At 37.7% G+C, this 27,350-nt stretch overlaps 2 protein-coding genes across 2 annotated transcripts in view; one reads left to right on the top strand and one right to left on the bottom strand.

Moving 5' to 3' along the window:
* CTNNA3 (catenin alpha 3) overlaps window positions 1–27,350 on the top strand; it is a 1,656,790-nt gene that overhangs the window by 761,443 nt on the left and 867,997 nt on the right. The window lies entirely within an intron of this gene.
* The window catches only part of LRRTM3 (leucine rich repeat transmembrane neuronal 3), a 269,685-nt gene that overhangs the window by 196,170 nt on the left and 46,165 nt on the right, over window positions 1–27,350 (bottom strand). Inside the window, exon 2 of the mRNA XM_060126881.1 lies at window positions 19,836–20,005. Coding sequence (XP_059982864.1) covers window positions 19,836–20,005 — 170 coding nt within the window. The remainder of the gene's footprint in view (window positions 1–19,835; window positions 20,006–27,350) is intronic.

The following is a 27,350-nucleotide window of genomic DNA, read 5'->3' as shown; positions in this document are numbered from 1 at the left end:
CTGGGTCAGGTGGTGTAAATAAAGTTAAGTTTCTGTAAATAAAGGAACACATTCATGCTCATTCGCTTATAGATTGTCTATGGATGCTTTCACCTTGCAATGACAGAGTTTAGAGACTGTAAGGCCTGAAAATATGTGTCTATAAAGGGACACATAGGGCTACCCTGGTGGCGCAGTGCTTGGGAGTCCGCCTGCCGATGCAGGGGACGCGGGTTCGTGCCCCGGTCCGGGAGGATCCCACATGCCGCGGAGCAGCTGGGCCCATGAGCCATGGCCGCTGAGCCTGCGCGTCCGGAGCCTGTGCTCCGCAACGGGAGAGGCCATAGCAGTGAGAGGCCGGTGTACCACAGAAAAAAAAAAAAAAAGACACATATTTACTGTGTCCCTTTATAGGAAAAGTTTGCGGATCCTCCCTCTTCTCCCAGTTTAGGTGATCATATTTGTTATCTCCAGGAGCTCTTTTCTGGTTCTCTTATTTTCTTCTTAATATCATCATGCTGTATGTCTATCGATGTGACCTCTTCTTACTCTGAGGACATTGCATGGAGTGTTTTTATAGTATACTGCTTGCTTCAATGCCACTGTTTCCACTGAGGTAATTAGTTCATTTTGGCTTATTTCATGTTGGAAGCTTTACTCAAATGTTAAGTTTCTTGTGTGTTCATTCAGGTTAATGAGTGAGGCACTAAAAACTGAGAGAAGGTCCCCTGTGTGTAGGCAAGCTTTTGGCTGTGGATTTTGTGGTAGCAGGATTAAACAGTGAGCTTGCCTTTTTACTGAGGAATGTCCAGATGCATGAATATAGATTTTTTTTCCTTCAGAGAAGACCTCCAAGCCCCCTGCACTAGGACTGCTGGCTACCAGTGTCCTGGGACAAAGCAGGGGAAGGGTGGCGAGGTCCCCAACTCATTATGTACATTCTCATTTAATTCTTCTGTTTTCAGGTCCAAGCCTTACTCCTTTGCTTCATGTACTTGGGTTTAGCTTCTTGTGTTTGAATTTGCCAGAAATAAGCATTTTCTCTTCTCTGCTTGAAGAAAGGAGTCGTATCTTAGCTCAGGCTGACTATATAATAAATACCACAGAGTGGGCGACTCACAACAGAAATTTACTTCTCCCAGTTTTTGAGGCAGAAAGTCTGAGATCAGCGTGTTTGAGTGTTTGGTGAGGTCCCTCTTCCTGGTTTGCAGATAGATGCATTCTTGCTGTATCCTCACATGGCAGAGAGAGAGAGAGATCATCTCTCTTTTGATAACAGTACAAACCTATTTGTGAAGCCTCCACCTTCATGACCAAATTATCTCCCAAAGGCTCTACCTCCAGATATCATCATTTTGGGGATTAGGGCTTCAATGTAGAATTTGCTGGGGGGACACAAACATTCAGTCCATACTGGATAGTCTCTAGATTTCTTTGGGTGAAGTTGGGGATCTGGCAGTCAGTCACTCACCATGAAGACTAAACCAGTCCTTGTATTTTAAGTGAGCCCCCTCTTCTGGAGGCTTTAAAGATTTTGCTGCACAGTGTAGGGTCCCCCTTCAGTAAGCGTTTAGATTGTAGCTTTCTTGACTCTACTCATTTATTACATATTCTTTGTTTTCCAAAAATTTGTAGAAATTGTTCATCCATTCTTACCTCCTCTTTATCCTCGATTGTATTCGTCATTACATGAGTTTTGAGGAAGAAGAGGTAATAAAAATGTGCAATAAATCAGTCATATTTAAGATATCAGTTTCTCATGACAGATTTCAGGCATGGCAGGTGATCACAGAGGTTGGGAAAGAGACTAGCAAAGCTGCCGTATAAGCCAGGACTGTAGCCCAAGGATAGACATGGAGGTAAAAGTCTTCAATCATAAAAGTGAGCTGCTCTCCTCTTTGAAATTCATATCTTCCAGGCCATCTTACCCAGAATCATTGTAAGGTCTCTTACTATGTACATATTTCTCTATACAGTGTTTTAAATCAGAAGAAACTTGACTATATTGTACTTACCTGTGGCTTCGTTGGCTGTATAATTCAGTGTGTGCCTACTATCGTTTCATTCATTCTTCTGTGGGTCGCAGTTAAGTTACCCCCATTTGTTCATTTATTTCTGAATCATCACTTTTGTGAGGTTTCTCCCACATCCCTTTTAGCCCAGAGCAACCTATTCTTTTTTGCAAGCCAACAGCCTTCAAAAGTGCTAGGAAAATATATATTTTGAAATACCATTTTTGTGTTTATAGTTTGCTGTGGCTGAGTGAATATATTGGGTGGAAATAGAATGACTTTTCAGGCCATCATGTTCATTTAAGCTAAATTTTCTCTAGCATTTTATATTTTGTATTTATTACAACTACTTGCAAATTTACACATTTTCAGTATTTGTAAGCCTGAGCCCAGTATTTTCTCAAAAGAATGAGTTTATAATTTTATAATGAAATATAGATAATAGAATTTTATGTATGTTTTCTCAAGAAACCAACTATACTCTGAACTGAAATATGGATTTGTTTTCCCACTTTTTGTATCAAAATTTTGGTTTCAGTTATTATTATCACTTATACTTTAGAACGACTTTTCCTTCTCAGATTTATTTTTGTGACTTAGTAGTAAAAAATTAGAAAAACTTGAACTTAATATGGTCTATGGTGTGTGTGTGTGTGTGTGTGTGTGTGTGTGTGTGTGTGTATGTATGTATGTGTGTTTTTACATCGCTAAGAAGTAGAGCTTTACAAGTAAATATAATATTTCAACTAGGCAAACTTTTATTTATGATCCAAGTATCCAAGTGAATAACACAATGTGGGACTCTATTCAAAAACTAGTAATAGGTATCACATAGTCATTTAAATGTTCTCCTTAATTCATTGGCTCAGTTTGAGGCCAGACTTTCTCTTAAAGGCAACAGTCTGCATTAATTCTGTATTTTTTCTCTCTATAGTATTTACTTAAAAATCCTGAAAATATTTTTGACTTGGTATACATTACTTTCAGTCTTGGTGTTTTCCTGCTGAGGTACTCTGTGTAAAGAGTGTACTGTGTACTCTGCCTAAAGAAACCAAAGCAATTAAACATGTCATCCCATGTTGAGGCTATTAGTCCTAATTGTTAAGCTTTGAAGGTTTCCTGTGGGTACTTCTAAAAGGCTTGAGAAGTTTTACATAATTTTAAGTGGCTTATAAGCTTTGTAAGTTTAACTTGGAGAGTATTGTAGTAATACCAAGTAATAATGATGTAAAGGCTTAGAGAATCATAGAATTGGAAAGGATTTTGAGGTTATTTTATCCAGTCCACATTTTACATATCAGAAAACTGAAACCCAGAGAGATAAAGTAACTGGCTCAATTGACATATGATATGGGTACAGGAACTTTGTGTGGAACTTAGATCCTCTGACTCTTAGTGTATTTTTTATGACCATTGTGTCTTCTTTGAATCCAACCCAAAGTTTTTGTACTATGTGAAAAACAACAGCAGGCATTAATAGATAACTTGTTACCTATCCTCATATAGATTTATCTATACAACTAAGACAAAATCTGTTTTGTTAGAAGTAAAACATATGTCTTAAACTATTCTTTGTTTCCTTTCTATTATAAAAGCAATAAATATTCATTATAAAACATAGGGACCATGGTTTCACCATCCAAAGTTTAGCAGTTATACAAATTATACAAATTTTGGCAATTATACAAATTTTTCACTAACTTGAATTTAATGCATCACATTCCTTGAAATGCATGGAACAGTTATTTTAAATTTCTTCTACTGTTGGAAATTTAGTTTATAGAACAACCTTTATTGATGTTGAATTATTCAGGCTTACCTTCCCTTAAGTGACTGAAACATAAATTATTGGCTCTGAAAAGGAAAGAAATCACTTATATTCTAATATACTGTCTCTCTCCCATATGGCTAACATAATCTCTTAAACAGCAAGTTATCCCACGCCAAAGGACAAGGTACACAGAGAAGAATTTGGTGAGTTTTCAGTGGAACAACCCAAAGGTCAACTCCAGAATGGTGTTACTACTTCCCTAAAACACTACCACCAATTTGGTTACGTTATTGTCTTGCTTAAATCCCTTGAATAGCTCACTGTCGCCTCTAGTTAAATAGCAGACTCATCCTCATGACACACAAGGTTCTTCTGATTTGATTCATTTTGTTGTTAGATAAAGCCAAACAATCAGCTGTGAAGAAAAGCAGGAACCTTACTGGGGAAGGAATTGTAGCTTCGTTTTAGTGTCCTGCACTTTGCTGTTCTCCATTTGTCTTACCTGTCCTGTGTTCACCTCTGTTCACCTCAAAGCTCCAGCTTATTCATGGTTTTTGCTTCTTATGGGGTTGGCTTGCCACAAGATCTTCATTGCCTACACGCTACCTCATGACTCAGCTTTATTTCAAATCAGCTCATTCTTTCAATACTTTTCAGTGTAAAATTCTAGAGAAGGCAAGTCTGAAATGCCACCTCATAGGTTGCTATCTGGCTTATGAGTTGGTTTTTCTTGAATACAGTGACCACCCTGAGTCTAATCAGATGTGATGGAGGGTTGAGGGTCATGGTGAGGTTGGCAGAGTCCTGTTGTATAAAACCTGGCAGGTGCTTCAGAGGGAGCCAATTGCAGTTATGAAGGACAGTGGATGAAACCTGATTCAAAGATCCTTTACTATCTTGTCCAAAGCTATCCTTTTGTCTTCATTTCCACTCAATGTACAATATGCTATGCCACCTACAATCCAGTCACATCAAAGTATTTACAATTCTCTGAACAAACCATGTTCTATCATGCCTTACATCACTGTTTACACTGTTCTCCCTTATAGGAATAGCTCCCCACCCCCCATTATCTATCAGGTGCAATTGTCTATGAGATCAAATGTTATATCCTCCATAAAACCTTCTCTAGGGATTTTGGTGACTTCCTCATAAGCACTTTTGGGTTATATACCGCATACATATGACATATAAATGCATTGTATTATAATCATTTATATGTAAATTTTTCCAACAGAATATCCTTTAAATTCAAGGATGGTGGAATATAATTCATCTTCAAATATCTACTGGTAATACATAATACATATTCAATATGTGTTTGTCGAAAGGAAAAAATCAAGATGATTCAAGGGGAGATACTCCTATCATAGTGAGGAGTGCTGTAGCTGACTCGCAAGTCTATGTTACCCAAGACATGCTCAGATATAAGGGAAATGTGTGTACCAAGTATGACAGACACTCAAAATTTGGGTCAATGAGCCAGAATACTGGTTTATTTTTTCCCGTTTGCAGTCCCTATTCAACTAAAAAGTGTTGCAGATGGATTTTTATTGCTCCCGCATTCTCTTCCGACCTGAGAAATCCTACTCTGAGGGCACTTCCATTTGTGTCTAAAGGCAGTGACCTTGTGTTCACAGAAAAACAACTCCTTATTTGGGTCTGTTTACTCCTCTGTTCCTTACCCATGGTATTATCTCAGGGGGCTTTTTGCCTTAAGTGGGCTTTCATTAAGGAGCTTACTGGAATATCTGTAGCTTCAAATAAAAGCTTGTCCACAGTTTCAATAAGGTTGACTTCAGAAGTCAGCTTGAAGAAGCCTGACCTAAAGGACTTGTTGTAATCTGGCCCTTGTATGTCTGTTTTGTGCCAGTTCCCATTCTGGGTGTTGGAGGTAGAATTAAGAGAAGAGAAAAGACACATTTCTATACTCATAGTGTTGACAATCCAGAATGGCGTACAGATGAAACACTTGTTACGATGTGGGTAGTTGGTGCTATCAGGAAGAAAGCACAGGATGCCGTGTGACTTCATAGGAATGGCAGCTACGTAGACCCAAATTGCAGAGGCAAGAACTGAATTAGGTCCCAGCAAAGAAAAACTACAGTGATAAAAGTGCATGATTTAAAAATAATGAATGGTTAATACATCTAGCCAGAGCAATATCAAGAACAATTCTTTTGTTTTATAAGTTCTCAGTTATACTCAGTAGAGATGGTTTGGACAAGTTATGAAATTTAACCTAACTAGTATTCAGCATAACCAGCACCTCTTCATGAACACCTGTAAGATATCAGTCATGAAAAACCAGGCAAGAATTATTGGTCAGTATCTTTAAAGTCCACTTCAAGGCGTCTTTGATAGTCTGCACCGCCCTTTCATCCTAAACATCCTTTAAAACAGATGAGGTGCCGTGCCGACTGCTTAGATAATATCCTTGTCCACAAATACTATAACTTGACTGAGACAAATGTGGACCTGTTGTCAGGAATAATTGTGCCTGGCAGCTTGTATGCTGCCAAAAACTGGCATGGAGTCGCATTGTCACCGCAGAGGCTTGAGGTCGAAGCAAAATCAGAGTCATTGTGAGAAGCAGTATACTGAAGGGAAAAGTTTTTATCTCATAATGCAAAATCAATGTGGAATTCTGATTCAATTTTTTTTAGTCTCTTCCCATGGGAAAATTAGGTGTCTTAGGCAGTTTATGCCAAGCAGCCTGCCTTGTGGTATGCACTAACTTCCTTTAGACTTTTCAATATCAGAATCAATTTGAGGCCATCAGATAGAGCTTCTAGCCAAGGCTTTCAAGTAGATAATTCCCACATGTGCTATGTGTAGTGAAGCCAAGATAATGCCTTCTGGAATAAAAATGTAACTTTTCTACAAAATATATCCCTTATGGTAAAACACACAGACACACAGACACACACACACACCCTCATGTTTATGTTTTAAGATTGGCTTCAAAATTTTTAGTCAATTTCTGAGTCTTCTACACATCCACTTTGTAACAAAAGGCAATCTGGGTTCATATTAATTTAATCATCTTATTTCATAAGCCTGCAAATAAGAATCAAGGAAGCCTTCTCTTAACTAATCTTCTTGTGGTAGTGGCACCCATATTTTGATATGTGTTAGGGATAGATATTCTCAACTATTAGATATTGATGGTGTTCTTTGAACTACATTTGATGGTAGGATGAGTTGAGAACTTCAATCACTGTGAAAATTCATCAGCTATATTAATCTCAGAGTTCCCTATATGAGTTATATATGAGAGCTCCAAGTTTGGCAGGAACATGATACAAGTTTCTGTTTGCTTTATGATAGAAAACCTCTCAAAATATGGATCTCAGGAAACAACTGCAACTTTCAGTACAGTCTGTGGACATTATTCTTGATTTGTACATTATGGATTGTCCACCTGAAATATCTAAGAAATTAGATTAGATTAGATTGGAAATTGGATATTAGATTGAAAATTTATTAGGACCAGAAAGACAGTATAGTAACCAGAAAAATTAAAAAGTAAATATACAAAAACAATTGTTTCCTTTTTGTTTTCAAACAGCTTATTGTTAGTAAAACAGAAAAAGACTTAAAAATTAGTAAAACAGGGGTTCCCTGGTGGTGCAGTGGTTGAGAGTCTGCCTGCCGATGTAGGGGACACGGGTTCGTGCCCTGGTCCGGGAAGATCCCACATGCCGCGGAGTGGCTGGGCCCGTGAGCCATGGCCGCTGAGCCTGCGCTCCACAACGGGAGAGGCCACAACAGTGAGAGGCCCGCGTACTGCAAAAAAAAAAAAAAAAAAAAAGTAAAACAAAAAATCTTGCAAATTATGAATTGCCTCTTACTTACCTCAGGCAATGTGCGCAATCTACCAAGAGAATAGAAACAAAAGTGGAATGATCAACAAAAATGCTACTGAGGAACAGAAGGGAGAGAGAGAATAGGTTTCTTGATTAGAAGGCTCAACAGCCTTTAATCCATGTATAAATTCAATGCTACATGATCAAAACTTCAACAGGAATTTTTGTGTTTCATTCTGTGCCATCATAATTTTTTTAAGCATTCCATTATGTATATTTCCAAGCATAGACAAAAGTAGAGAGAACAATTAATGAACTTTACCCCTCAACCCACATTCAGTGTCAACAGTTATTATTAGCACACAGCCAAGCTTCATTTATATATACCCCCACTAATCACTCCACCCTAATGAACTGTTTTTGAAGCAAATCCCAGAAATCATGTAATTCACCTGTATGTAACTCTAAAAGATAAGGACTCTTAAAAAAACAAAACAAAACAAAAAAAACAGTATTGCTAGGATGCTGTTATCTCATTTTTAAAAGTTAGCAAAAATGTGATAACTTCAATCAAATTCCAGTCAACATTAAATTCGATATGCATGCACACACACATACCCATACATACATACATATACGGTTGGATTTTTAGAATCAGGATCCAAACTAGACCCTCACTTTGCAGTTTATTCATATAAATCTAAAATTCCTTTAAACTATATACTTTCCCCTCCATTTTACCTTGCACTTTATTTGTTAAAGAAATTAGATTACTTTCCTGTAGTATTTCCCACATCCTGTATTTTGCTGAACGCTCCTCCATGATATTGCTTAAAACTTTCCTCTGACCCCTATTTCCTATAAGCTGTATCTAGACATAGACGTTTGGTCGGATCCAGATATTTTGGCACAAATACTTCATTCAGAATGTTGGGTTCCTCCCACTGCACCACATTAGGAAACCCATAATGTCTAGTATCTCTTTATTATGGTGTTAAGATTGACTTGACTCATCCATTAAAAAGTTCCCTGTCAGTTTTTCACCTGATGGTTTAGTGTCACTGATAATGATTACACTGATCTATTTGTCAACAGGTATTGCAAAATAGTAAGATTCTAATTCTGTCATTTTTTGTTCATTTAATAGCTGGAATTCTTCTCTAGAAAATAACCTTACTGCGTCTAGTGTTTATGTTGAGGCACATTTTGTATAGGAAAGCAGAAAAAAATGCTTGATTCTCTCTCTTTATAAGTTTTCAGAATAATAGTTTGGTTCTCTAAAATTCTCTAGAGACGACTATTGAGTGGTTTTTATATGTCATTGTGACCTCATGGAACTTATCATATTTGACATTTTTCAATTCATTGCTGTTATTGTTCTTTATGTTGTTTAACTTATTTTTTACCAGTAGGAATCTCTTCAATTTTGCTCCTGAGTCCTTTTGAAATGATCCCAGTAGTCACTGATACATTCTCACTTTCTGGTAGGACAGGCAGTCCCAGGTTCTTCTCTTATATTTTCAGCAAGACCAGGAAAGAGCCGTATCTCTAAGGCATCTTGTTTCCTTTTGTGGGAAATGATGTTCCTAGGCCACAATCTGGATAATAATCATGACTAATCAACTGGTCACTGATTCTAGGCCTTTTCTGAAGAAAGATTTTAAGAGAAATACTTTGTATGTTTATATTGATACCTCCATAGTTTCCATATTTCCAATTCAACTTTTGGTTTATAGGTTTTTGTTTGTAAGTCTTTGATTTCATATGTTTATCTCTTTTTTTCTTAAACTGAGAAACTTAGTTCCATATGGTTGTATATATATAATAATTGAATAATAATTTTAGAATAACAACAGTAATATTAACAATGAGATTAGTAAAAACAATTTAAAATTTCTTTGCAGTTGTTACTGTCCTTAGGATATACCCACTAGGAGTATATAATCAAGTTATTGGATTATGCCATTTAAAATAATTTGCATGTGGTTAAGCTACCAATTCATAAACTTATATTCCCTTGTTTCATTTTGCTTTTGGTTTCTATGGATTACTTTTTTAGTTTGAATTAATTTTGTCTAAAGATTATTTAAAACATTATTACATTCCCAAAGTTAAAATTTCAAAGTAAAGTAAATACAGAGAACTCTAGCATCTCTACCTTGTCCCTTTTTCCTGGATGTCACTATTTTTATTAGCTTTTGGTCTGTCTTTCCTTTCTAAAAAAAAATTACAGATATATCTATATATGTATTCCTATCCCTCTTTTCTTTGATAAAAGTTAGCATACTGTATATGCTTAAACATCTTGCTCCTTTTCACTAAAAATATATGCTAAGAGTACTCAGTAGTATTCCTCATTCTTTTTACAAAAAGCAGACATTTTAAACATGGGACCTATCCAGGAACCACGGTAGGTAATCTCATTTATTCATTCATTCAACAAACTTTTACTGAGAGATCAACAAAAGTAGATATAATGTTCTTGTGATAAGATTAATAAACCACAGCTTCTGTTATGATGTAGCTTAAGATCTAATAACAGAGAGAGACACTTAAACCAACAATTACTCCACAGTGGTAAGTGCTGATGATGCAAGTGAGCACAGAGTGCTGTCAGAGGAGCCCACAGGAGGGACATCAGCAATGGGGAGGCCTTAAACTGAGTCCCAAAGAATGGGTAGGAGTTGGCCAGCTTAAAGGTGGAGACCAGAGGGTTCAGGTAGCGGGGGAAGCAGACATGAATTCCCATGGACCAGGAAATGAGAACACGGACCCTAGAGAGATGAGGCTAGAGAATCAGATTGGGGGGGCGGTCCTAAGCAGTGGAGTTCTTGTACTCTGAGGCTTGGAGTCTGGATGTGGCCTTGAAGATTCTCAGTAGCCTAAAAAGAATAGGACTTTAAAATGGAACTGTTGAGGCAGGAGTTTTATTTTAGAAAGACCACCCTTCATTTGGTTGTTTACCAACATTATTTAAGAAATGATTTATGGTTCATGTTACTGTCAAACTTGTTCTTAAATATCAGAACATAACCTATTGGATGTGCTGTAAAATTAGTATGAGGAGAACAAAACCTTAATAAAATATCATTATTTAAAGTCAACCAACCAGTCAACTAACCAACCAGCTAACCAACCAACCTGTGGCCCAAGTACCTACCATCTGGCCACTCCCCGCCTCCCAAACTTGTTATATGATCTAAGTATAGAAATTTCAAAGAAACAAAAATATGACTTGTGTTATTTCATACGGCCCTTTACTTATATACTATAGTCATAGTCATCTAGAGGTTGAAGGCGGGATATATTCAGTGGTAAAGCACCTGAAACTCATGGCACTCTTTGTGGAGCAACATGCAGTATTTACATTTAAATTTAAAAATAAGTATCTGATCTTGTGCTAAACTTGTTCCTACTGAGTGTTACTGTTTATGACTGTGTTTAGGCAGGCACTGTCCTAGGGCTTTATATGTAATGCCTCCATTAATCCTCATGACTTCATTATAAGGAAGTACTTGTGCTATCCCCACTTTATAAGTGAGGAAACTGAAGCACGAAGAGATTAAGTGACTTTACCAAGGTTTATAAGTAGTGAATGGGCAGGGCAGTATTCACACTAGGCAGTCTGACTCCAGGATCAATGGTATTAATGACTATATTATACTGCCTCCGTTTCTTGGAATATAGAAAAAAGTAAGAAGCCAAAGGAGGTAACACAGTTGAAGAAAATATGTGAAAGAACATCTTATATTAAGAAATTTGTAGAAATTACTTTTCCCAACTTAATTAACAAATCTTATTTGACTTTAGTGACAATACATTTTGATCTACCTCACAAAAAAAATGTGAATATTCTTTAAGGATATGGCTAAAGGTCTGTTGATACCCAACGCTTGACAGATGAAGTCTTACAAAAGGTAGCTGGTTGGTGACAAGTAAAGGCTACAATTCATGCCTCTTGTCTCACACAATAAGGTGTGAGATTTGGAACAGAGCTTTAAGGCTTTTAAGACTCAGAGTAGCCATTGGTCGCTCTGCAAAGATCATATTTATTTCTAGACCCTTGTAAGTCCCAAAGAAGTGAAAGATGGAATTGAGGCTGAATCTGCTTCTGATAGTGCACTACCATACATACTTCTAAACAGGTCATCCTCACTTATTTTTATCTTTCACTTTTCCCTCTTCAGCTCTCACAGATGGCACAATTATACAGAAATGTGGCCGCTCCATGGACTGCTTCCAAATTTATTGTGAATTTCTTCATTTTTCAATATTTAGCAAAGCCCTGATCATTTTTCTAATCTTAATGCAAGTGAAAAATCTACCATATGTATATACATAAAGTACAGTATTTGCAAAGACCTGCTTCAAGGGAAACAGCCTTTTTTATTTGATGCCACAGTTAATTGACTTCAATCATATATGAAAACCAGAAACTGCTGAATCCTATGTCTTTCCTTTCTTTGTTGAGATTATTGTGCTTTAAAAAGATCTCCTTAAAAATCTAAATTGGAATCAAAGTGATAAATATCAGGAAAATAATTATGAATGTCTTCATTAAAATATGAATCCAAAAAAATATGGAGACCAAAATAACTAGTTTTTCAGTTACTATATAAATAGGACCCTAGATTTAAATGTTTTATATATATATATATATTTTTTTTAATTTTCTGGTTACAAAAATTCTTTGTTTATATTAAGTTTTCCTTGTTTTATATGTTTCCATGTTTTTTCTTCTTTTTGTTTTTTTTTTTGTTTGTTTTGTTTTGTTTTTGTTTTTTTTGCGGTACGCGGGCCTCTCACTGTTGTGGTCTCTCCCGCTGCGGAGCGCAGGCTCAGCGGCCATGGCTCACGGGCCCAGCCGCTCCGCGGCATGTGGGATCTTCCTGGACCGGGGCACGAACCCGTGTCCCCTGCATTGGCAGGCGGACTCTCAACCACTGTGCCACCAGGGAAGCCCTCTTCTGTCTTTTGATGACTTTAAAAATATCTAGTCTATGAAGAAAGAAGCTTGACTTAAGTTAGACATTGTATAATATTTATCCATACTTGAGAGGAAGAGGGAAGGGAAGGAAACTGGTAAAATAGAATAAATACTCATAAAAGAAGACAGAAGAAAGAACAACGTGAAAAAAACCAAAAAATCAGAGTTATGGATAATCTTGATAATTTAGAGTGATAAAGTAGAGAGAATATGGTTTCTGGTAACCATCAGTCATGAGTTCTTTTCAAATTCCTTCATTTATAATACTCTGCTCAAATTGTTAATGATCTGTGGAATCCAGATTCCTTGTTTCTAAAAATTAGCACATATAACTTGCCTCTCAGATTGTCTTGAGAACGTGAGAGCAGCTAGTAAGTCATGAATAAAGTTAGTACCTAATTTAATATTTTTGTTTTATTTGTATGTATTTTGTCTGGAAATGATTTAGGTAACGTTAAATAACTTTTTTTCCTTTCTGTTATAATTTATTCTGCAAACATACTCTGTAGATGATGCCACTTAAACATAAAATTTTAAAATGTATACATGTATCAAACACCTATTGCTTTTTCAACAGGTTACATGCAAAGAATATAAGGAGGAGTAAGATAACATCCCTATTGCAAGGATCTTGCCAAATTTTTCTGTCTGCCTCTGCCAAAGGGCCTGCTTGGATTTAGAATGGATTGACTATGATCCTTTAGGCATACCTGTGTCAAATCGGAAGAGCTAAGTATGCAGTCTTACAGCAGAATAATTGGAGGTTTTCATTCAGTACTGAAATGATCCACCTTTAATTAAATTGTAATATATTAGGTTTCCCCTATTTTTCTCTCCATTGTTTTCTTGGACAGAGTAAACTTAATTCTCTAATCTTATCCCAGAAGTCTTGCTTTTCTTAACATTTATCATCACACTGATTAGTAAGCCAGTAAGGTAAATACAAGTCACTGTAGCTATCTTAAGGTTACAAGTATAAATTCCTGCAGATTGATTATGATTTTTATTTCTCCACAGTGCTTGTTTATAGTTCTGTTCAATCTGTTTTCTATTTTGAAATATTTTTGCCTGCAATATTCTCTTGGCCATCTCCTCTAGAAAGTTCGCACATTAATCCATCTTTACACTGATTTCATTAAATTATTTTTGTTCTTGATATCCTGATTGTTAGTGTGGTTATACGTAATTATTTGGAATATTATAAAAGAATCAAGAGGGCTCAAATTAGCCATTCCTTTTAAAATACACCTCTCCTTGGAATCACTTGTTAATTTATTTAGTTACCCTTCTATATAATCACACAGTCAGTGCAAGCCATGAAAAGGTACAGGACATCCTGGTTACTCCTGAATTTCAAATTATTTTCTGATGTCTTTTCAAATTTTCCTGTAGAGCTTTGTGAAGATTTTCTGCAATAGAAAACTGCATGCAAGCACCCAAGGGTCAAGCCTTTCCTCACCTAAGCTTAATGCCTTTGCTGTGTGAGCTAAGATCATTTATAAAACTCACAGAAAAGCCGTCTCATCTGTTACCATGTACAGTAACATCTCAGAGAGACAACTAAACATGACAGTTGAGAGGATTTGCAATTGAAAGAGAAAAAAAGAAAAAAAAACGAGCAGAGTTGAGAGCCATTTAATTATCCTCATTCACACTGTGACTCCCTTTAAAGCAATTTTTTTCAAAATGGTTACCCATGTACTCTTAGTCACCTCCTTTCTTGACTATGTGCTAATTCTGATTTTGTCATTTGTCTATAGAATATGTTTGTTCTTCCTTTTGAAAGGGAATTGTGCTGCATTTTCAGTAGTGTCTAACTCAGTTAATCATATTTCCCAATTATCCCATAACGTTAGTTATTTGAATTTCAAGTTGCAATGTTCTTAGAGAAAGCTTAATATCTTCATTATATATACAGTCATGGTTAGCTAATTAGCATCCTGAATTCTGCAGTTTAACCCTGGATGCCACTATTTCTGGTTTCAAGTATATATTGAGTAGTTTCTCATTTTTAAAAGTTTAGAAGGAACAATACCATTGTTGAATTCTACTTAGTCTTTTTCAAATAAGAAGCCCCCTTTGGAAGTAGCCAGACATGATCTAAATGTATTATTCTTCTCATCTATTGGTTTATAAATAAAAGGACTCTTGAATGTTTTCCAAAAGAGCAATGAACTTTACAATATAGTTAATGAAAATTAAGCTATATTGGTTTTCCTGGAGGAAGATTGTGCTACCTAATTTATTTTAAAAATCACTGTTTATTTCTTCAGTTTATTGGGAAACAAGAAACAGATTCAAAGCAATGAAGCTAAGAGAACACATTGCGTTCTGACAGTCTCTCTAATTAAAACATCAGTGCTTCGGAAGCAATTTCATCTTGTTTGAGTTGCCATTTTAGTTGCCGTTGTACTTAAAGCTTTTCTTCTCCTTTCCTTAAATAAGGGTTCTCATCTTTTAAATAAAAGATGTAAAGGAACTGCAATTATTTCCATTATAAACATGTGTCTTATAATTTTATTAATTTTAACACGTTGCTTTTGATATTTTTATATGTACAAAACCATAAATCAATATAGATCAGAGAGGTGTAGTGACATGCACAAGGTTACATAACTGGCAATGGCAGAACTGAGACTAAACCTTAGGCCTCTGGATGTCCAATCTAGTGCTTTTTCCCTTATCTGAATTTTCCGTGCCTTGAGATGTCTTGATTTGTGGAATCCCAGTAAATAGAAACATAAAATTTCTAGCCCAGGGGCTGTAATGAAATGGAAACTTCTTTGTATAATTCACTGGTGACGTAGCATGAGCTTTATTTATATACAGCCATTCCATACATTTGTGTAGCATTCTGTGGTTTTAAAAATCCTCTCTCATTACTGTCTCCCTATCTCCTGTTCAACCTCCTTTCCCCCCTTGCTTGCCCATCTCATTTGAGCCTCATATAATATTACAAACCCTTACATGAGCCTCACAATAATCTTAATAGACTAGGTAGGAAAATTCTTAGAATCTCATTGAATAGATGAGTGAAATAGAGTTCAGGAAAGGATAAATAATTTTCTAAAATTGTGTGATTAGTTAATGGCAAAACCAGGACTTAAATCTGGATCTTTGACTCCTAGTGGCTGATGCCACATCACATGTTATAACACAGTTATTAAAATATGCAGAAACCAGTGCAAAAAAAATCAAAGAAGGAGATTATGGAAAATATACAAAAGTGATTGTATGACATCTACAAAAAGAAGATAGTTACATTCTTTTAGGGGATTTCATGTTCACTGTTCTCTTACACTGAAGACAGAGTTTGAAGTTTTTCAGAATATGATTAGAAATGATGAATGTGTGATCAAAATACCTTTCAAATTCTTTTCTAAATATTTGTGTAAAAGTTTGACTTCCTTGGCACTAGACATTCCATAGTGAGAGTTGCTATTATTAGAACCATCAGACCCATTTTTCATGAACTTAGACTGACTTCTGAAGAAATACCTAACCTAGCATTTATTTCAAGTTCTCTCGATCCTTTCAGTGCTTCCTAATATGTATGTTTAACCTTAATATGTAACAACAAAGTAAAGTATATTTGTACCTTTGATGATAAATTAGATGGCTAACATCTCGGAATGCACGACCAATGAAATAAAAGCTGGAAGAGAAATACTGATTCCACTGGGATAAATAGCTTATTATAACTTTTCCTGTCATATCTTAAAATATAGACTGAAGACATGGTGATCCTTCTACCCACAAGTCCATGGAGGAAATATGGCAGGGGAAAGGGGTGGGTTTTAATGCAAACCTTAGGTTTGAGAAGGGCTTGGGGTGTGGTCAGAGATTTCTTCCAGAATTGAAGTGGGTGGACCATGAAAATGGCTCTTTTCCTTCCCCTGCTTCTTCCCCTTGTGCTTTGAATTTCACACCTTTAGTCCCTCACGAAGACTTTACTCCTTCAATTGTGGCATATTTGCTACATCACTGTTCTTTCTCTTCCTATTGAACCATTTCCATAAATATACCAATATTCTTCAAAATCTCACATCTTAAAAATGAAAATAGCCCAAAGCCTTCCCTTGGATTTTCCTTTAACTACAACCCCTGTTCTTCTCTATATAATAAACTTTTTAATGTATCTGCATCAACTCCAATTCTGTATACACCATTCATTCTTTGAACTACTTTCAATCTGTCTCTTCCCCACTGCACCACTGAAATGGTTCTTTTTCTTAAAGATCTCCATGTTACCAAATCTAATAGCCACTGCTTTGCTTTCATTTTACCCCATCTTTTAGCAGCGTTTAATACAGTTGCCTACTTTCTCCACTTTGAATCACCCTCCTCTCTTGCCCATCTAGACATCATGCATATTTTTTTAAAAACTTATTCACAGTCTTCTCCTCTTTGTTATTCTTTTCCACTAACCTTTAAATCTTTGAATGCCTCAGATCCTCCCCTCCCCTCCCTTCTTCCCCCTCCCCTCCCCTCTTCCCCCTCCCCTCCCCTCTTCCCCCTCCCCTCCCCTCTTCCCCCTCCCCTCCCCTCTTCCCCCTCCCCTCTTCCCCCTCCCCTCCCCTCCCCTCTTCCCCTTCCCCTCCCCTCCCCTCTTCTCCCTCCCCTCCCCTCTTCCCCCTCCCCTCCCCTCTTCCCCCTCCCCTCCCCTCTTCCCCCTCCCCTCTTCCCCCTCCCCTCCCCTCCCCTCCCCTCTTCCCCCTCCCCTCTTCCCCCTCCCCTCTCCTCCCCTCTTCCCCCTCCCCTCCCCTCCCCTCTTTCCCCTCCCCTCCTCACCCTTCCCCTCCCTCTCCTCTCCTCTCCTCTCCTCTCCTCTCCTTTCCTTTTGTCCCTACACATTCTCTTACACTTCTCTAAATAGGTGATATCATTCAGTTCCACTGGCTTAAAGCCACCTACAGGTTAATGACTCTCCTGCCTAACCTTCGGCCCTAAGCTCCAGATTCATTCATCTCTACCTAGATGTCTCAAGGCTATTTCAAACCTAATAAGTCCAAGATGGAAATTTTGGTCTCCAAATCACCAGTCAGAACTGTGGTATCCCCAGTCTTTCTCATCTATGTAAATGGTACCATCATGTGCTCAACTTGCACAAGCCCCAAACACAAGAGCCATCCTAGATTTCTTCCCCTCATTCACCCATCCCCATATCTTATTCACCATAAAGTCTGATAGTTCTACCTCTAAAATTCATCTTAAATTTCCCTATTTCTTATGCTTACTTGTACCTGCTACCCCCTCCCCCATACATACATTCCATTTAGGAACTACAGTAACCCTTTTTTAGCACAAGGAGTTAGTGGGCTACTGATTTTGAAACAGAATCATGTAAAGAAAGAGGGTATTACTACTGAGAGAGGATGAGAGCAACAATCATTTTTCAGACAGAAGTTTGTTTTAAATTATATTTTTCTGAGTCCTAAAGATTTCTTTCCCAACTGATGTTAAGCTATTAAGTGTCAATCTTGATCTGTTTGCATGGAGAGTGAGCAAATATATATTACATAACTGTTAGCTAGCAAACCAGCAGAGCATATAGAACAGAGCCAGTGCTGTGACAGCTCTCCTGTTCTCATGAAACTCCACAGATATCCATCACCTGGTGTTTGAAGATGCAGTACAGCCCTTAGAAATGTCATTGCTGAAGCAACTGACAAAGGATTAATCTCCAATATATACAAGCAGCTCATGCAGCTCAATATCAAAAAATCAAATAACCCAATCGAAAAATAGGCAGAAGACCTAAATAGACATTTCTCCAAAGAATATATACAGATGGCCAAAAAACACATGAAAGGATGCTCAACATCACTAATCATTAGAGAAATACAGATCAAAACTACAATGAGGTATCACCTCACACCGTTCAGAATGGCCATCATCAAAAAATCTACAGACAGTAAATGCTTGAGAGGGTGTGGAGAAAAGGGAACCCTCCTACACTGTTGGTGGGAATGTAAATTGATACAGCCACTATGGAGAACAGTATGGAGGTTCCTTAAAAAACTAAAAATAGAACTACCATATGACCCAGCATTCTGACTACTGGGCATATACCCTGAGAAAACCATAATTCAAAAAGAGTCATGTACCGCAATGTTCATTGCAGCTCTATTTGCAATAGCCAGGACATGGAAGCAACCTAAGTGTCCATCGACAGATGAATGGATAAAGAAGATGTGGCACATATATACAATGGAATATTACTCAGCCATAAAAAGAAACAAAATTGAGTTATTTGTAGTGAGGTGGATGGACCTAGAACCTGTCATACAGAGTGAAGTAAGTCAGAAAGAGAAAAACAAATACCCTATGCTAACACATATATATGGAATCTAAAAAAAAAAAAAAAAGTTCTGAAGAACCTAGGGGCAGGACAGGAATAAAGACGTAGACACAGATAATGGGCTTGAGGACACAGGGAGGGAGAAGGGTAAGCTGGGACAAAGTGAGAGAGTGGCATTGACATACATACACTACCAAATGTAAAATAGATAGCTAGTGGGAAGCAGCCACATAGCACAGGGAGAACAGCTCTGTGCTTTGTGACTACCTAGAGGGGTGGGATAGGGAAGGTGGGAGGGAGACGCAAGATACGGGGATATAAGTATACGTATAGCTGATTCACTTTGTTATACAGAAGAAACTAACACAACAATGTAAAGCAGTTATACTCCAATAAAGATGTTAAAAAAAATAAAAGGAGTGGGAAAAAAAAGAAATGTCATTGCTATTTACAACTCAACATTAGTTTGAGACTGGTGAATCAATCAATCAAAGTCTCTCTTTTGAAACAGTACAATTTTTTTTAAGACAAATTTGTCTCAGGATTTCAAGTTTGATGGACTGAAGAAGAAAAGCTTTTCCTAGTTTATATTCTGAGAAAAAGAAGCTTTGCATTTCATTCCATTGCTTCTCATTGGCTAAGGAAAATGTTGTATCTCAGGATATGGCCTGACATAATAACAATGGAATGGGCAGTCTAAAATGGGATAAGACCAGAAATTAAGGAAATGGGGTGCAGGTGTGGAAAGGGACGAGGTATTAGGAGAATCCTAGCCTTTCTGGAAAAATCTAGCTACTGACAGCTTGTGCTTGTTAAGGCTGTTGATTAGGTGAGGATGTTGGCAGGAGAAAAATGAATTGGCTGGTCCTAAGAGCAGAATTCAATGTATTGCTAGAGAATCCATGAGCAGACAATGATGAGGAACCGAAATCTGTAGTCAACTGGAAGTGGGGATGAAGGCAAAGTGAGGCAATACCTTGCTTCTGAGATTCTAAAATACAGAATTCAAGTATCATGAGCGTGATCAAGGTGGAAACTGGGCCTGGGAACAGGGTGAAGATACCTGACTGTGAAACCAAACAACCATTAGATGATTTGATGCTCAGTCCCAGGTCATTGGGCTGGAGCTTCTTCAGTCCATCCTTTCTGAGGCCACACAAGGGTTAATCATAGTGAGATTATTAAGCTTATAAGTGGAGGCCAAGGACCCCAGCCGCAGGAAAATGAAAAAAATATTCCAGAACATTCTCCAAAGCTCTTTTTTTAAAAACTGATTTATATTCCCTTCTCTTCTCCAACCCTATTTTTAAATGCATTTCTGCTTCTTTTCTTTCTCTTCTTTCATTCATGGCAAAAACATTTAGAGGGTATGAGGGTATGGGGGCAGTAAGCAACATAAAAAAGGAAGCCTCCTCTTTGTTTTCAACCTTCGGAAAGTACCGCTATAGACATTTCTGTACATTTTTGGAAGAGGATATGTTACAGATGATCATCAAGTGAAGAAAGTCCTGTTATCCAGTCGGGCAAACAGAGATAGGGTTATCAGTCACTGGTGTGATCAATTCATTTTCTTAAGGAAGCACAAGTTATCTGCCCTTTATAGCATCAACTGCGATGCCAGAGGTGCATTACAAAGAATCTCTCCAAATTTTTTTTCTCCCTTTCTATTATCCTTTATTCAGCAAGAGTTTTATTTTTTTCATCTTCCTTGTGATTTTAAAATTTGTACTGAACGAACAAGAGGACTAAAATACAACCTTTTCTTGGCGTAGAGACTTGCCACCCAGCTGGCATTATTATTATAAGGACAGTTACCTGGGGAGGTGATTTGCTGACAAGAACAAAATCAGTATATCCTGTTATCTCCCCAGTGTTTCCCAAACAGACTTGTTAGAACACAGTATATGGAATTCAGAGGGGGCTTTTGTCTAGAATCTGGACATTCCGCAGCTGAAAGCCTGAACAAGGAAAATTGAAAAGCCAAAACTCAAACATCTGTATCTCTTTGTCATAGATACAGTTGTTTATTAAGACATAAATAACATTTTGCCTTAAGTTAAAAAGGTAAAGGGCTCTTACATGTAATTCTTCACTCAGGTCGACGCAGTCACATTGACAACATCATAGTCTCGTGACCTGCCTTACTGAACTATGTAAAATAGCAAGAGGACTTTAGAAGTCCTGCTGTTTCCAACTCTGTTCACAATTGCCAAGACTTAGAAGCAACCAAGATGACCTTCAGTAGGTGAATGGATAAATAAACTGTAGTACATTCAGACAACAGAATATTATTCAGAAATGAGGTATCAGGCCATGAAAACACATGAAGGAAACTTCAATGCATATTACTAGTAAAAGAAGACATTCTGTCAGAAAGAGAAAAACAAATATCATATATTAACACATATATGTGGAATCCAGAAAAACGGTACAGATGAATTGGTTTACTAGGCAGAAATAGAAACACAGATGTAGAGAACAAATGTATGGACACCAATGGGGGAAAGGGGGGTGGGGGGGTGGGATGAACTGGGAGATTGGGATTGACCTATATACACTACTATGTATAAAACAGATAACTAACGACAACCTGCTGTATAGCACAGGGAACTCCACTTTGCTGTACAGTAGAAACTAACACAACATTGTAAAACAGCTATACCCCAATTAAAAAAAAAAAAAGAAAAAATGAAAAGAAGTCCTGCTGTTTCAACCTTTAAATACCATAATCCAAAGAGGACTATTTCTAAATCCACACCTATTTCATAAACACAAACTTTGCTGCAAATGATTTTGACTTTCCTGCCTATATTTCCGCACATCGAGGGACATACTTTGATTCTCTGTGATACAGGAGTCATATCTTGCCAGTAAGTAAGTTACTTGACTTTGGATGGCACATTATTGCTTCAGGTGCTTGGGTGCCTTTTACTAGGTCATATGGAGTGCTGTCAAAATCTGAAATAGGGCTTCCCTGGTGGCGCAGTGGTTGAGGGTCCGCCTGCCGATGCAGGGTATACGGGTTCGTGCCCCGGTCCGGGAGGATCCTACGTGCCGCGGAGCAGCTGGGCCCGTGGGCCATGGCCGCTGAGCCTGCGCGTCCGGGGCCTGTGCTCCGCAGTGGGAGAGGCCACAACAGTGAGAGGCCTGTGTACCGCAGGAAAAAAAAAAAAAAAAAAAAGTCTGAAATAACCTGGGAAAAGGAATTCACTCTTCAACCAGCATTTCTTTCTTTCCTTCAAAAAGGAGTTATTGTAAATAGTTGATGACCCTCCTTGCCCTTTCTTGACTCCAACCCCTTCCCATGTCCTCATGCAGTTACCCAGTGCTCTGCCCACCCCCTCCCGGTGTCTCTTGGTGCTCAGGATTGTTCACTTTTCTGCCTCTTTGAGCCCCATAATCTGGGTATTTATTATCTGCGTCCCTCAGTTTTTCTTCCATTTTTGGAAGGTAGGTAACAGATTTTTTTTTTTGCTAGGTAACAGATAACTGTAAAACTTAGTGTCTTAAAATAATACACATTTTTTTATTTCACAGTTTCTATGGGTCAGAAATTTGGGAGTTGTTTAGCAGGGTGTTTCTGGCTCAGGATCTCTCATGAGGTTGCAGTCAAGCTCTTGAGAGGGGCTGTATTCATGTGTAGGCTTGACTGGGGCTGAAAACTCTGCTTGCAAGATGGTTCACTCGCACGGCTATTGGCAGGATGCCTTTTGGTAGGACTGCTGCCTTTTCCCGGAGCGATTGATGCCTTTTGTCACTGAGTCTTAGAAGTCATGCACTGTTACTTCCTCCATATTCTAGTCATTGGAACCAAGTCACTAAGTCACACTCAAGGGAAGGAAAATTAAACTTCATCTTCTGAAGGGAGGAATATCAAAATTTTGGTGGACATATTTTAAAACCATCACATCCCCCACACACCCTTGCTTTCAGTTCACCTGTCTCATGTCTTATGACTTTAGTTGATGATGAAAACTCCCAGCTAAACTGGTAATTGAGAGTGTGTTAAAATATTTAGCTTCTTTGGGCAACATAACAGAAAAAATTAAAAAGAGCATACAGCCAGTTCATATCATGTCTCTGCCATTTACTAATTATATGATTTGGGAAAGTTACTTAACCTTTATAAACCTCACTTTCATCAACTCTTAGATGGGTGTTTTGATATCTACCTTGCAGAATGTAATTCAGAGTCGGACTCATGTATGTAAAACAACTAGGACAGAGTTTTACATGTAACAGGTTCACAATCATTGGTAGCTATAATAACAACACTGATTATTATTTGGGAAGTTTTGGTGACCTTGGAATAACTCAGATTTCTAAATAGTGGGAATCATTATGGCAACATTTATTATCAGAGCTCTCCTCAGTCCAAAGTTTCACCTCCATCCCCCATTCAGCCAGTCCCTCAGTGATCCTGTCCAGAGACTTGAGTGTATGTTAGTGAAAATGTCAGTTAGTCTAGGGTCCTTGCTCTGAGCCTCTGCTCTACTGCCTATGAGCTATGTGACCTTAGGCAAACTTTTCAATCTTTTAAAATTGTCTTTCCACAGATATAAATTTAGGGATACTTATTTCCTTCTTGCAGCACAGTGAATGAGCTGTAGTAGAAACAACAGTGTCTCACAAACTGATACCTCATTCTTTTGTGCCTCACAAACTGATACCTCATTCTTTTGTTTAAGTCAGTGGTTCGCAAACATGGCTGTACATTGGAATCCCCAGAAGCACTTAAAAAAATCCTGATGCCTAGTTCCATCCCAGAGATTCTAATTTAATTGGTCTGAACGCCAAGTGTTACCTACACGTCTGAGTTTTTTTTTTTTTAAGTTCCCCAGGGAGTTCTAATATGTTAAGAACTACTGGTTTAGATTGATAATTTTATCTCTTACAACAGTCATTAGACCAAAGGATCTAAATCAATTAGAGCAAAGGTAAAATAGTCTAAAAACACTTACTTAAATCTTACCATCCATGCTTTCAATCTTTCATTTTTTTCCCCTTTGATAAACTCCTTTATTTTTCTCAATTACACATTTAACCCATTTGTTCTGTAGTTCCTAATTTTATTATTTTTGCTCTGCCTGAACCCCAAGCCCTTTGTACTAAGGTCATATAGCATACATTTTTAAAATAATAAGAAAGGAATAAGCAAATATAAATTCACAGTATTGCATTTAGATAGATCATTCTTCTAGCAGGAGAGATGACATGATGTTGCTCGGGCGGAAGCACGTAGGCATCCTGCATGCTCCGTGAGAACCATCGATGCGCAGAGCCATTGGCACACCAGCCTGTGTATTGGCAATGGTGCACATAACAGACGGCACTGAGTGTAGGCAGTCAAGTGTTCAAGCTCTGTCTCTGAATGGACTAATGGTTTTGATGGCAGAATTTCAAGGCCAAAGCACTGGGATGCCAGTCTCTGTGCTGTATTGAATGTCTGCAATGAAAGCTATGGGACCACTCCCTTTCTGCTCTAACTCAAACTTAATTAATTTTGAATTAAAACGAATAGTTTCCATGACCACATGAGGTACATTTTGGGTTTGGCTGATCAGGATTAGTGTAATGATGTCTCCACCCCTTGACTATTCCCCACAAAAGACCCCTAAGAAGCCAATTTAAAATGCCATCCAAAGCGGCATGTTGCTGCTAAATATTTTGATATGTATAGGGTATTTTCATATCTGTGTCCTATGTAGAGAATCTGTAGGTGTCCTCTTGGAAAATGCCAGTGACCTAATGTAGCATAGAATCAGCATGGGCATCTGGCACTCGACAGCAACTCTGAGAAGGTCATTTGTCAGGGCTTTCAGAACGATTTCAGCCCAGGTCTTGGTCTAACTTAAAGGTATAGTCCAGGATGTAGTTTTCAGATGGAAGTTTTAAATCATACCTTGTCTGGTTATTGTTATCATAATTAGCTCTGTTGGTTACAGCTCAGTCCTAATATGTCCAAGATCATGGATTTAGTTTCCATGTGGGTTATTTAGCTTTACTCTATCGCATTATTGCAGATTGTTCTTTTAAACCTGCTCGGGGCCTTGCAGGTGCCTTCTGTCTGGCAAAAAAGTGTACCGTTGACTCTTGAACAACACAGGTTTGAACTGCAAGGGTCCACTCATATGCAGATTGTTTTCAGCAATAAATACTAGCTTACTACACTAACTGTGGTAGATTAAATCTGCGGATGCAGAACATCAGATATGGAGGAACTGTGTATAGTGAGGGCTGACTATAAACTGTACGAGGATTTTTGATTCTAATGGAGAGTCAGTGCCCCTAGCCCCCCACATTGTTCAAAGGTCAACTGCGTATCGACTTTGTATGCCATACACTCTGTATTCCCTGCATTGGAAGACCATGTAACTCAGATTACTTGGCTGACGTGTGGACACCAGCACATGATCTTGAGTAATGATGGAAATGAGTTAGTATAAACTCCCTTTTATGTTGTTTTCATTGCGTATACTTCCATCTAGAGACTCCAAGAGTAAAAATATCCATGGGTATAAGAATTTGGTAATTATAATGATTGAGAAAACCTGCCAGTAAGTCAACCGGAATGCTGCCTGAGAACGTATGACATGGTTGGCATAGAGCTGTGAGCTGAGTGGCGGGATGAAACTCTACTTGCTTAATTCAACGCCCTCCCTCTCCCCCAACACCCCACCCCCGTACTGAAATGCGCCGAAGAGTGTCTTGCAGCCTTCTCTTTCTATTCTACTGCCATTCTACTATTATAAAGTCAGAAGACAGAAAGAAATTTCCTAAGAATGGTAAGCCCATGGTTTCAGGGCTGTATGTGGTTCTTCAGAGTTTCTAGTTTAGCTTTTTAGGAACACTGCTATTATGCTGCTATTGCTGTTATTAAAAGGAATTCTATGTTTCGTCAATTAATTAATATAATATTATGATATTTTAAAAGGACATAGTTAATCTAATTAAATGGAGAATTGTCATTGCTTTCATTGAACAGCAAGTATTTGTTATAAATTTTTAAAATTAAAAAAAAATTCATTGAAGTGTAGTTGATTTACAATCTTGTGTTAGTTTCTGGTGTACAGCAAAGTGGTTCAGTTATATATATATTCTTTTTCATATACTTTTCCATTATGGTTTATTACTGGATATTGGGTATAGTTCACTGTACTATATAGTGGGACCTTGTTGTTTTTCTATTATATATATAGCAGTTTGTATCTGCTAATCCCAAGCTCCTAATTTATCCCTGGAAAAGCACATATTCTTTAAATGTAATGTGTTAGTTCCGTTACGCAAGTCACTGGAAAATTCTGGTTTCTATCTATTTCTAGGTTTGAGTCCAAGGCCAGAATCCTCAAAGTGCCTGAGCACAACTATCGTTTCAGGCACAGTCGTCTTTGTACTAGTAAGAAGAGATTAGGCTCTGTTTGAGTAACAAATTCTAAAACATCAATAGCTTAATATATATGTCTAGTTTTCACTCGTACAATGTCTGCTGTCTGGCTATATTTCCAAAGTTCTCACTGTGCATCTCCAACATGAACACTTGAATTTTCAACTCCAGCCATACTCACAGTCTCCTAAACACACATTGCCCAGGTCTACCTACCTCTGCATGATGATTTTCACTGTGCCCTCCATTTCTACTCCTAGAGTTCCCTGTCCAGGAACCCAAGAGCATTGTCCTTTCTCTGCTGTACTCCAATTCCATCTTTGATGTGTGTCACTCAGCTGGTATGTGCATTGCTGATTGGTATCATGACTTAATTCTTCCTGGGCATTTGTCTTACCTCTTGTATTAGGTCATTAGTAAGACAGGAGCCATATCTATTACTGCATATCCCAAAGATCTCAGGAAGATACTAAAAACATAATAATGTATGGTAAGATTTGTTGAGAAAATGGATGCCTGGGTGATGGACTAGGGAGCTCTGATTTGCTTTATGTGACCCATATGCTCTGGTTTCATGGAGCAGTGTATTACCATTATGATGGGATTTATATTCTTGTTTCTAGTGCATGCTGACAGTGTGAAGTCCATGGCTTAAGAGTCTTAAGATGAGTATTGCGATTCCTAATGATAATATCTTTGCTTGGTTTTACACAAAGTTTTAAAGTCTCTTCATTAATGACACAGCGAAGTTCATGATTCATGGTAGTGAATGTTTGGAACTGGATTCTGCTTCAAATCAATATACTATTACCATGATTTGGAAGTGACTACAGTTCAGTGTGCAAGGCTTTGGAGCCAGACAGCTTTGGGTTCAAATTATAGAACCTGCAACATATGGCTGTGCACTTTTGGGACTCAGCTTCTCTGAGCCGCTTTACAATTTCTGTGAAATGGTTATAATATCTATTATTATAATATCTATAATATGTTTCATAGAACTGTTGAGATGATGATATAAAGTCTCCTAGACACTTAGCACAGTGCCTTACAGATAGTTATTGCTCAAAAATAGCTAATTCTACCATTAATATTTACCCTGTATAAGAA

This window comes from Lagenorhynchus albirostris, chromosome 16 (genome assembly GCF_949774975.1).
Source record: "Lagenorhynchus albirostris chromosome 16, mLagAlb1.1, whole genome shotgun sequence".
Taxonomy (NCBI): domain Eukaryota; kingdom Metazoa; phylum Chordata; class Mammalia; order Artiodactyla; family Delphinidae; genus Lagenorhynchus; species Lagenorhynchus albirostris.
Note: the sequence above shows the minus strand (reverse complement) of the source record. Positions and strands in the feature narration are given on the sequence as shown.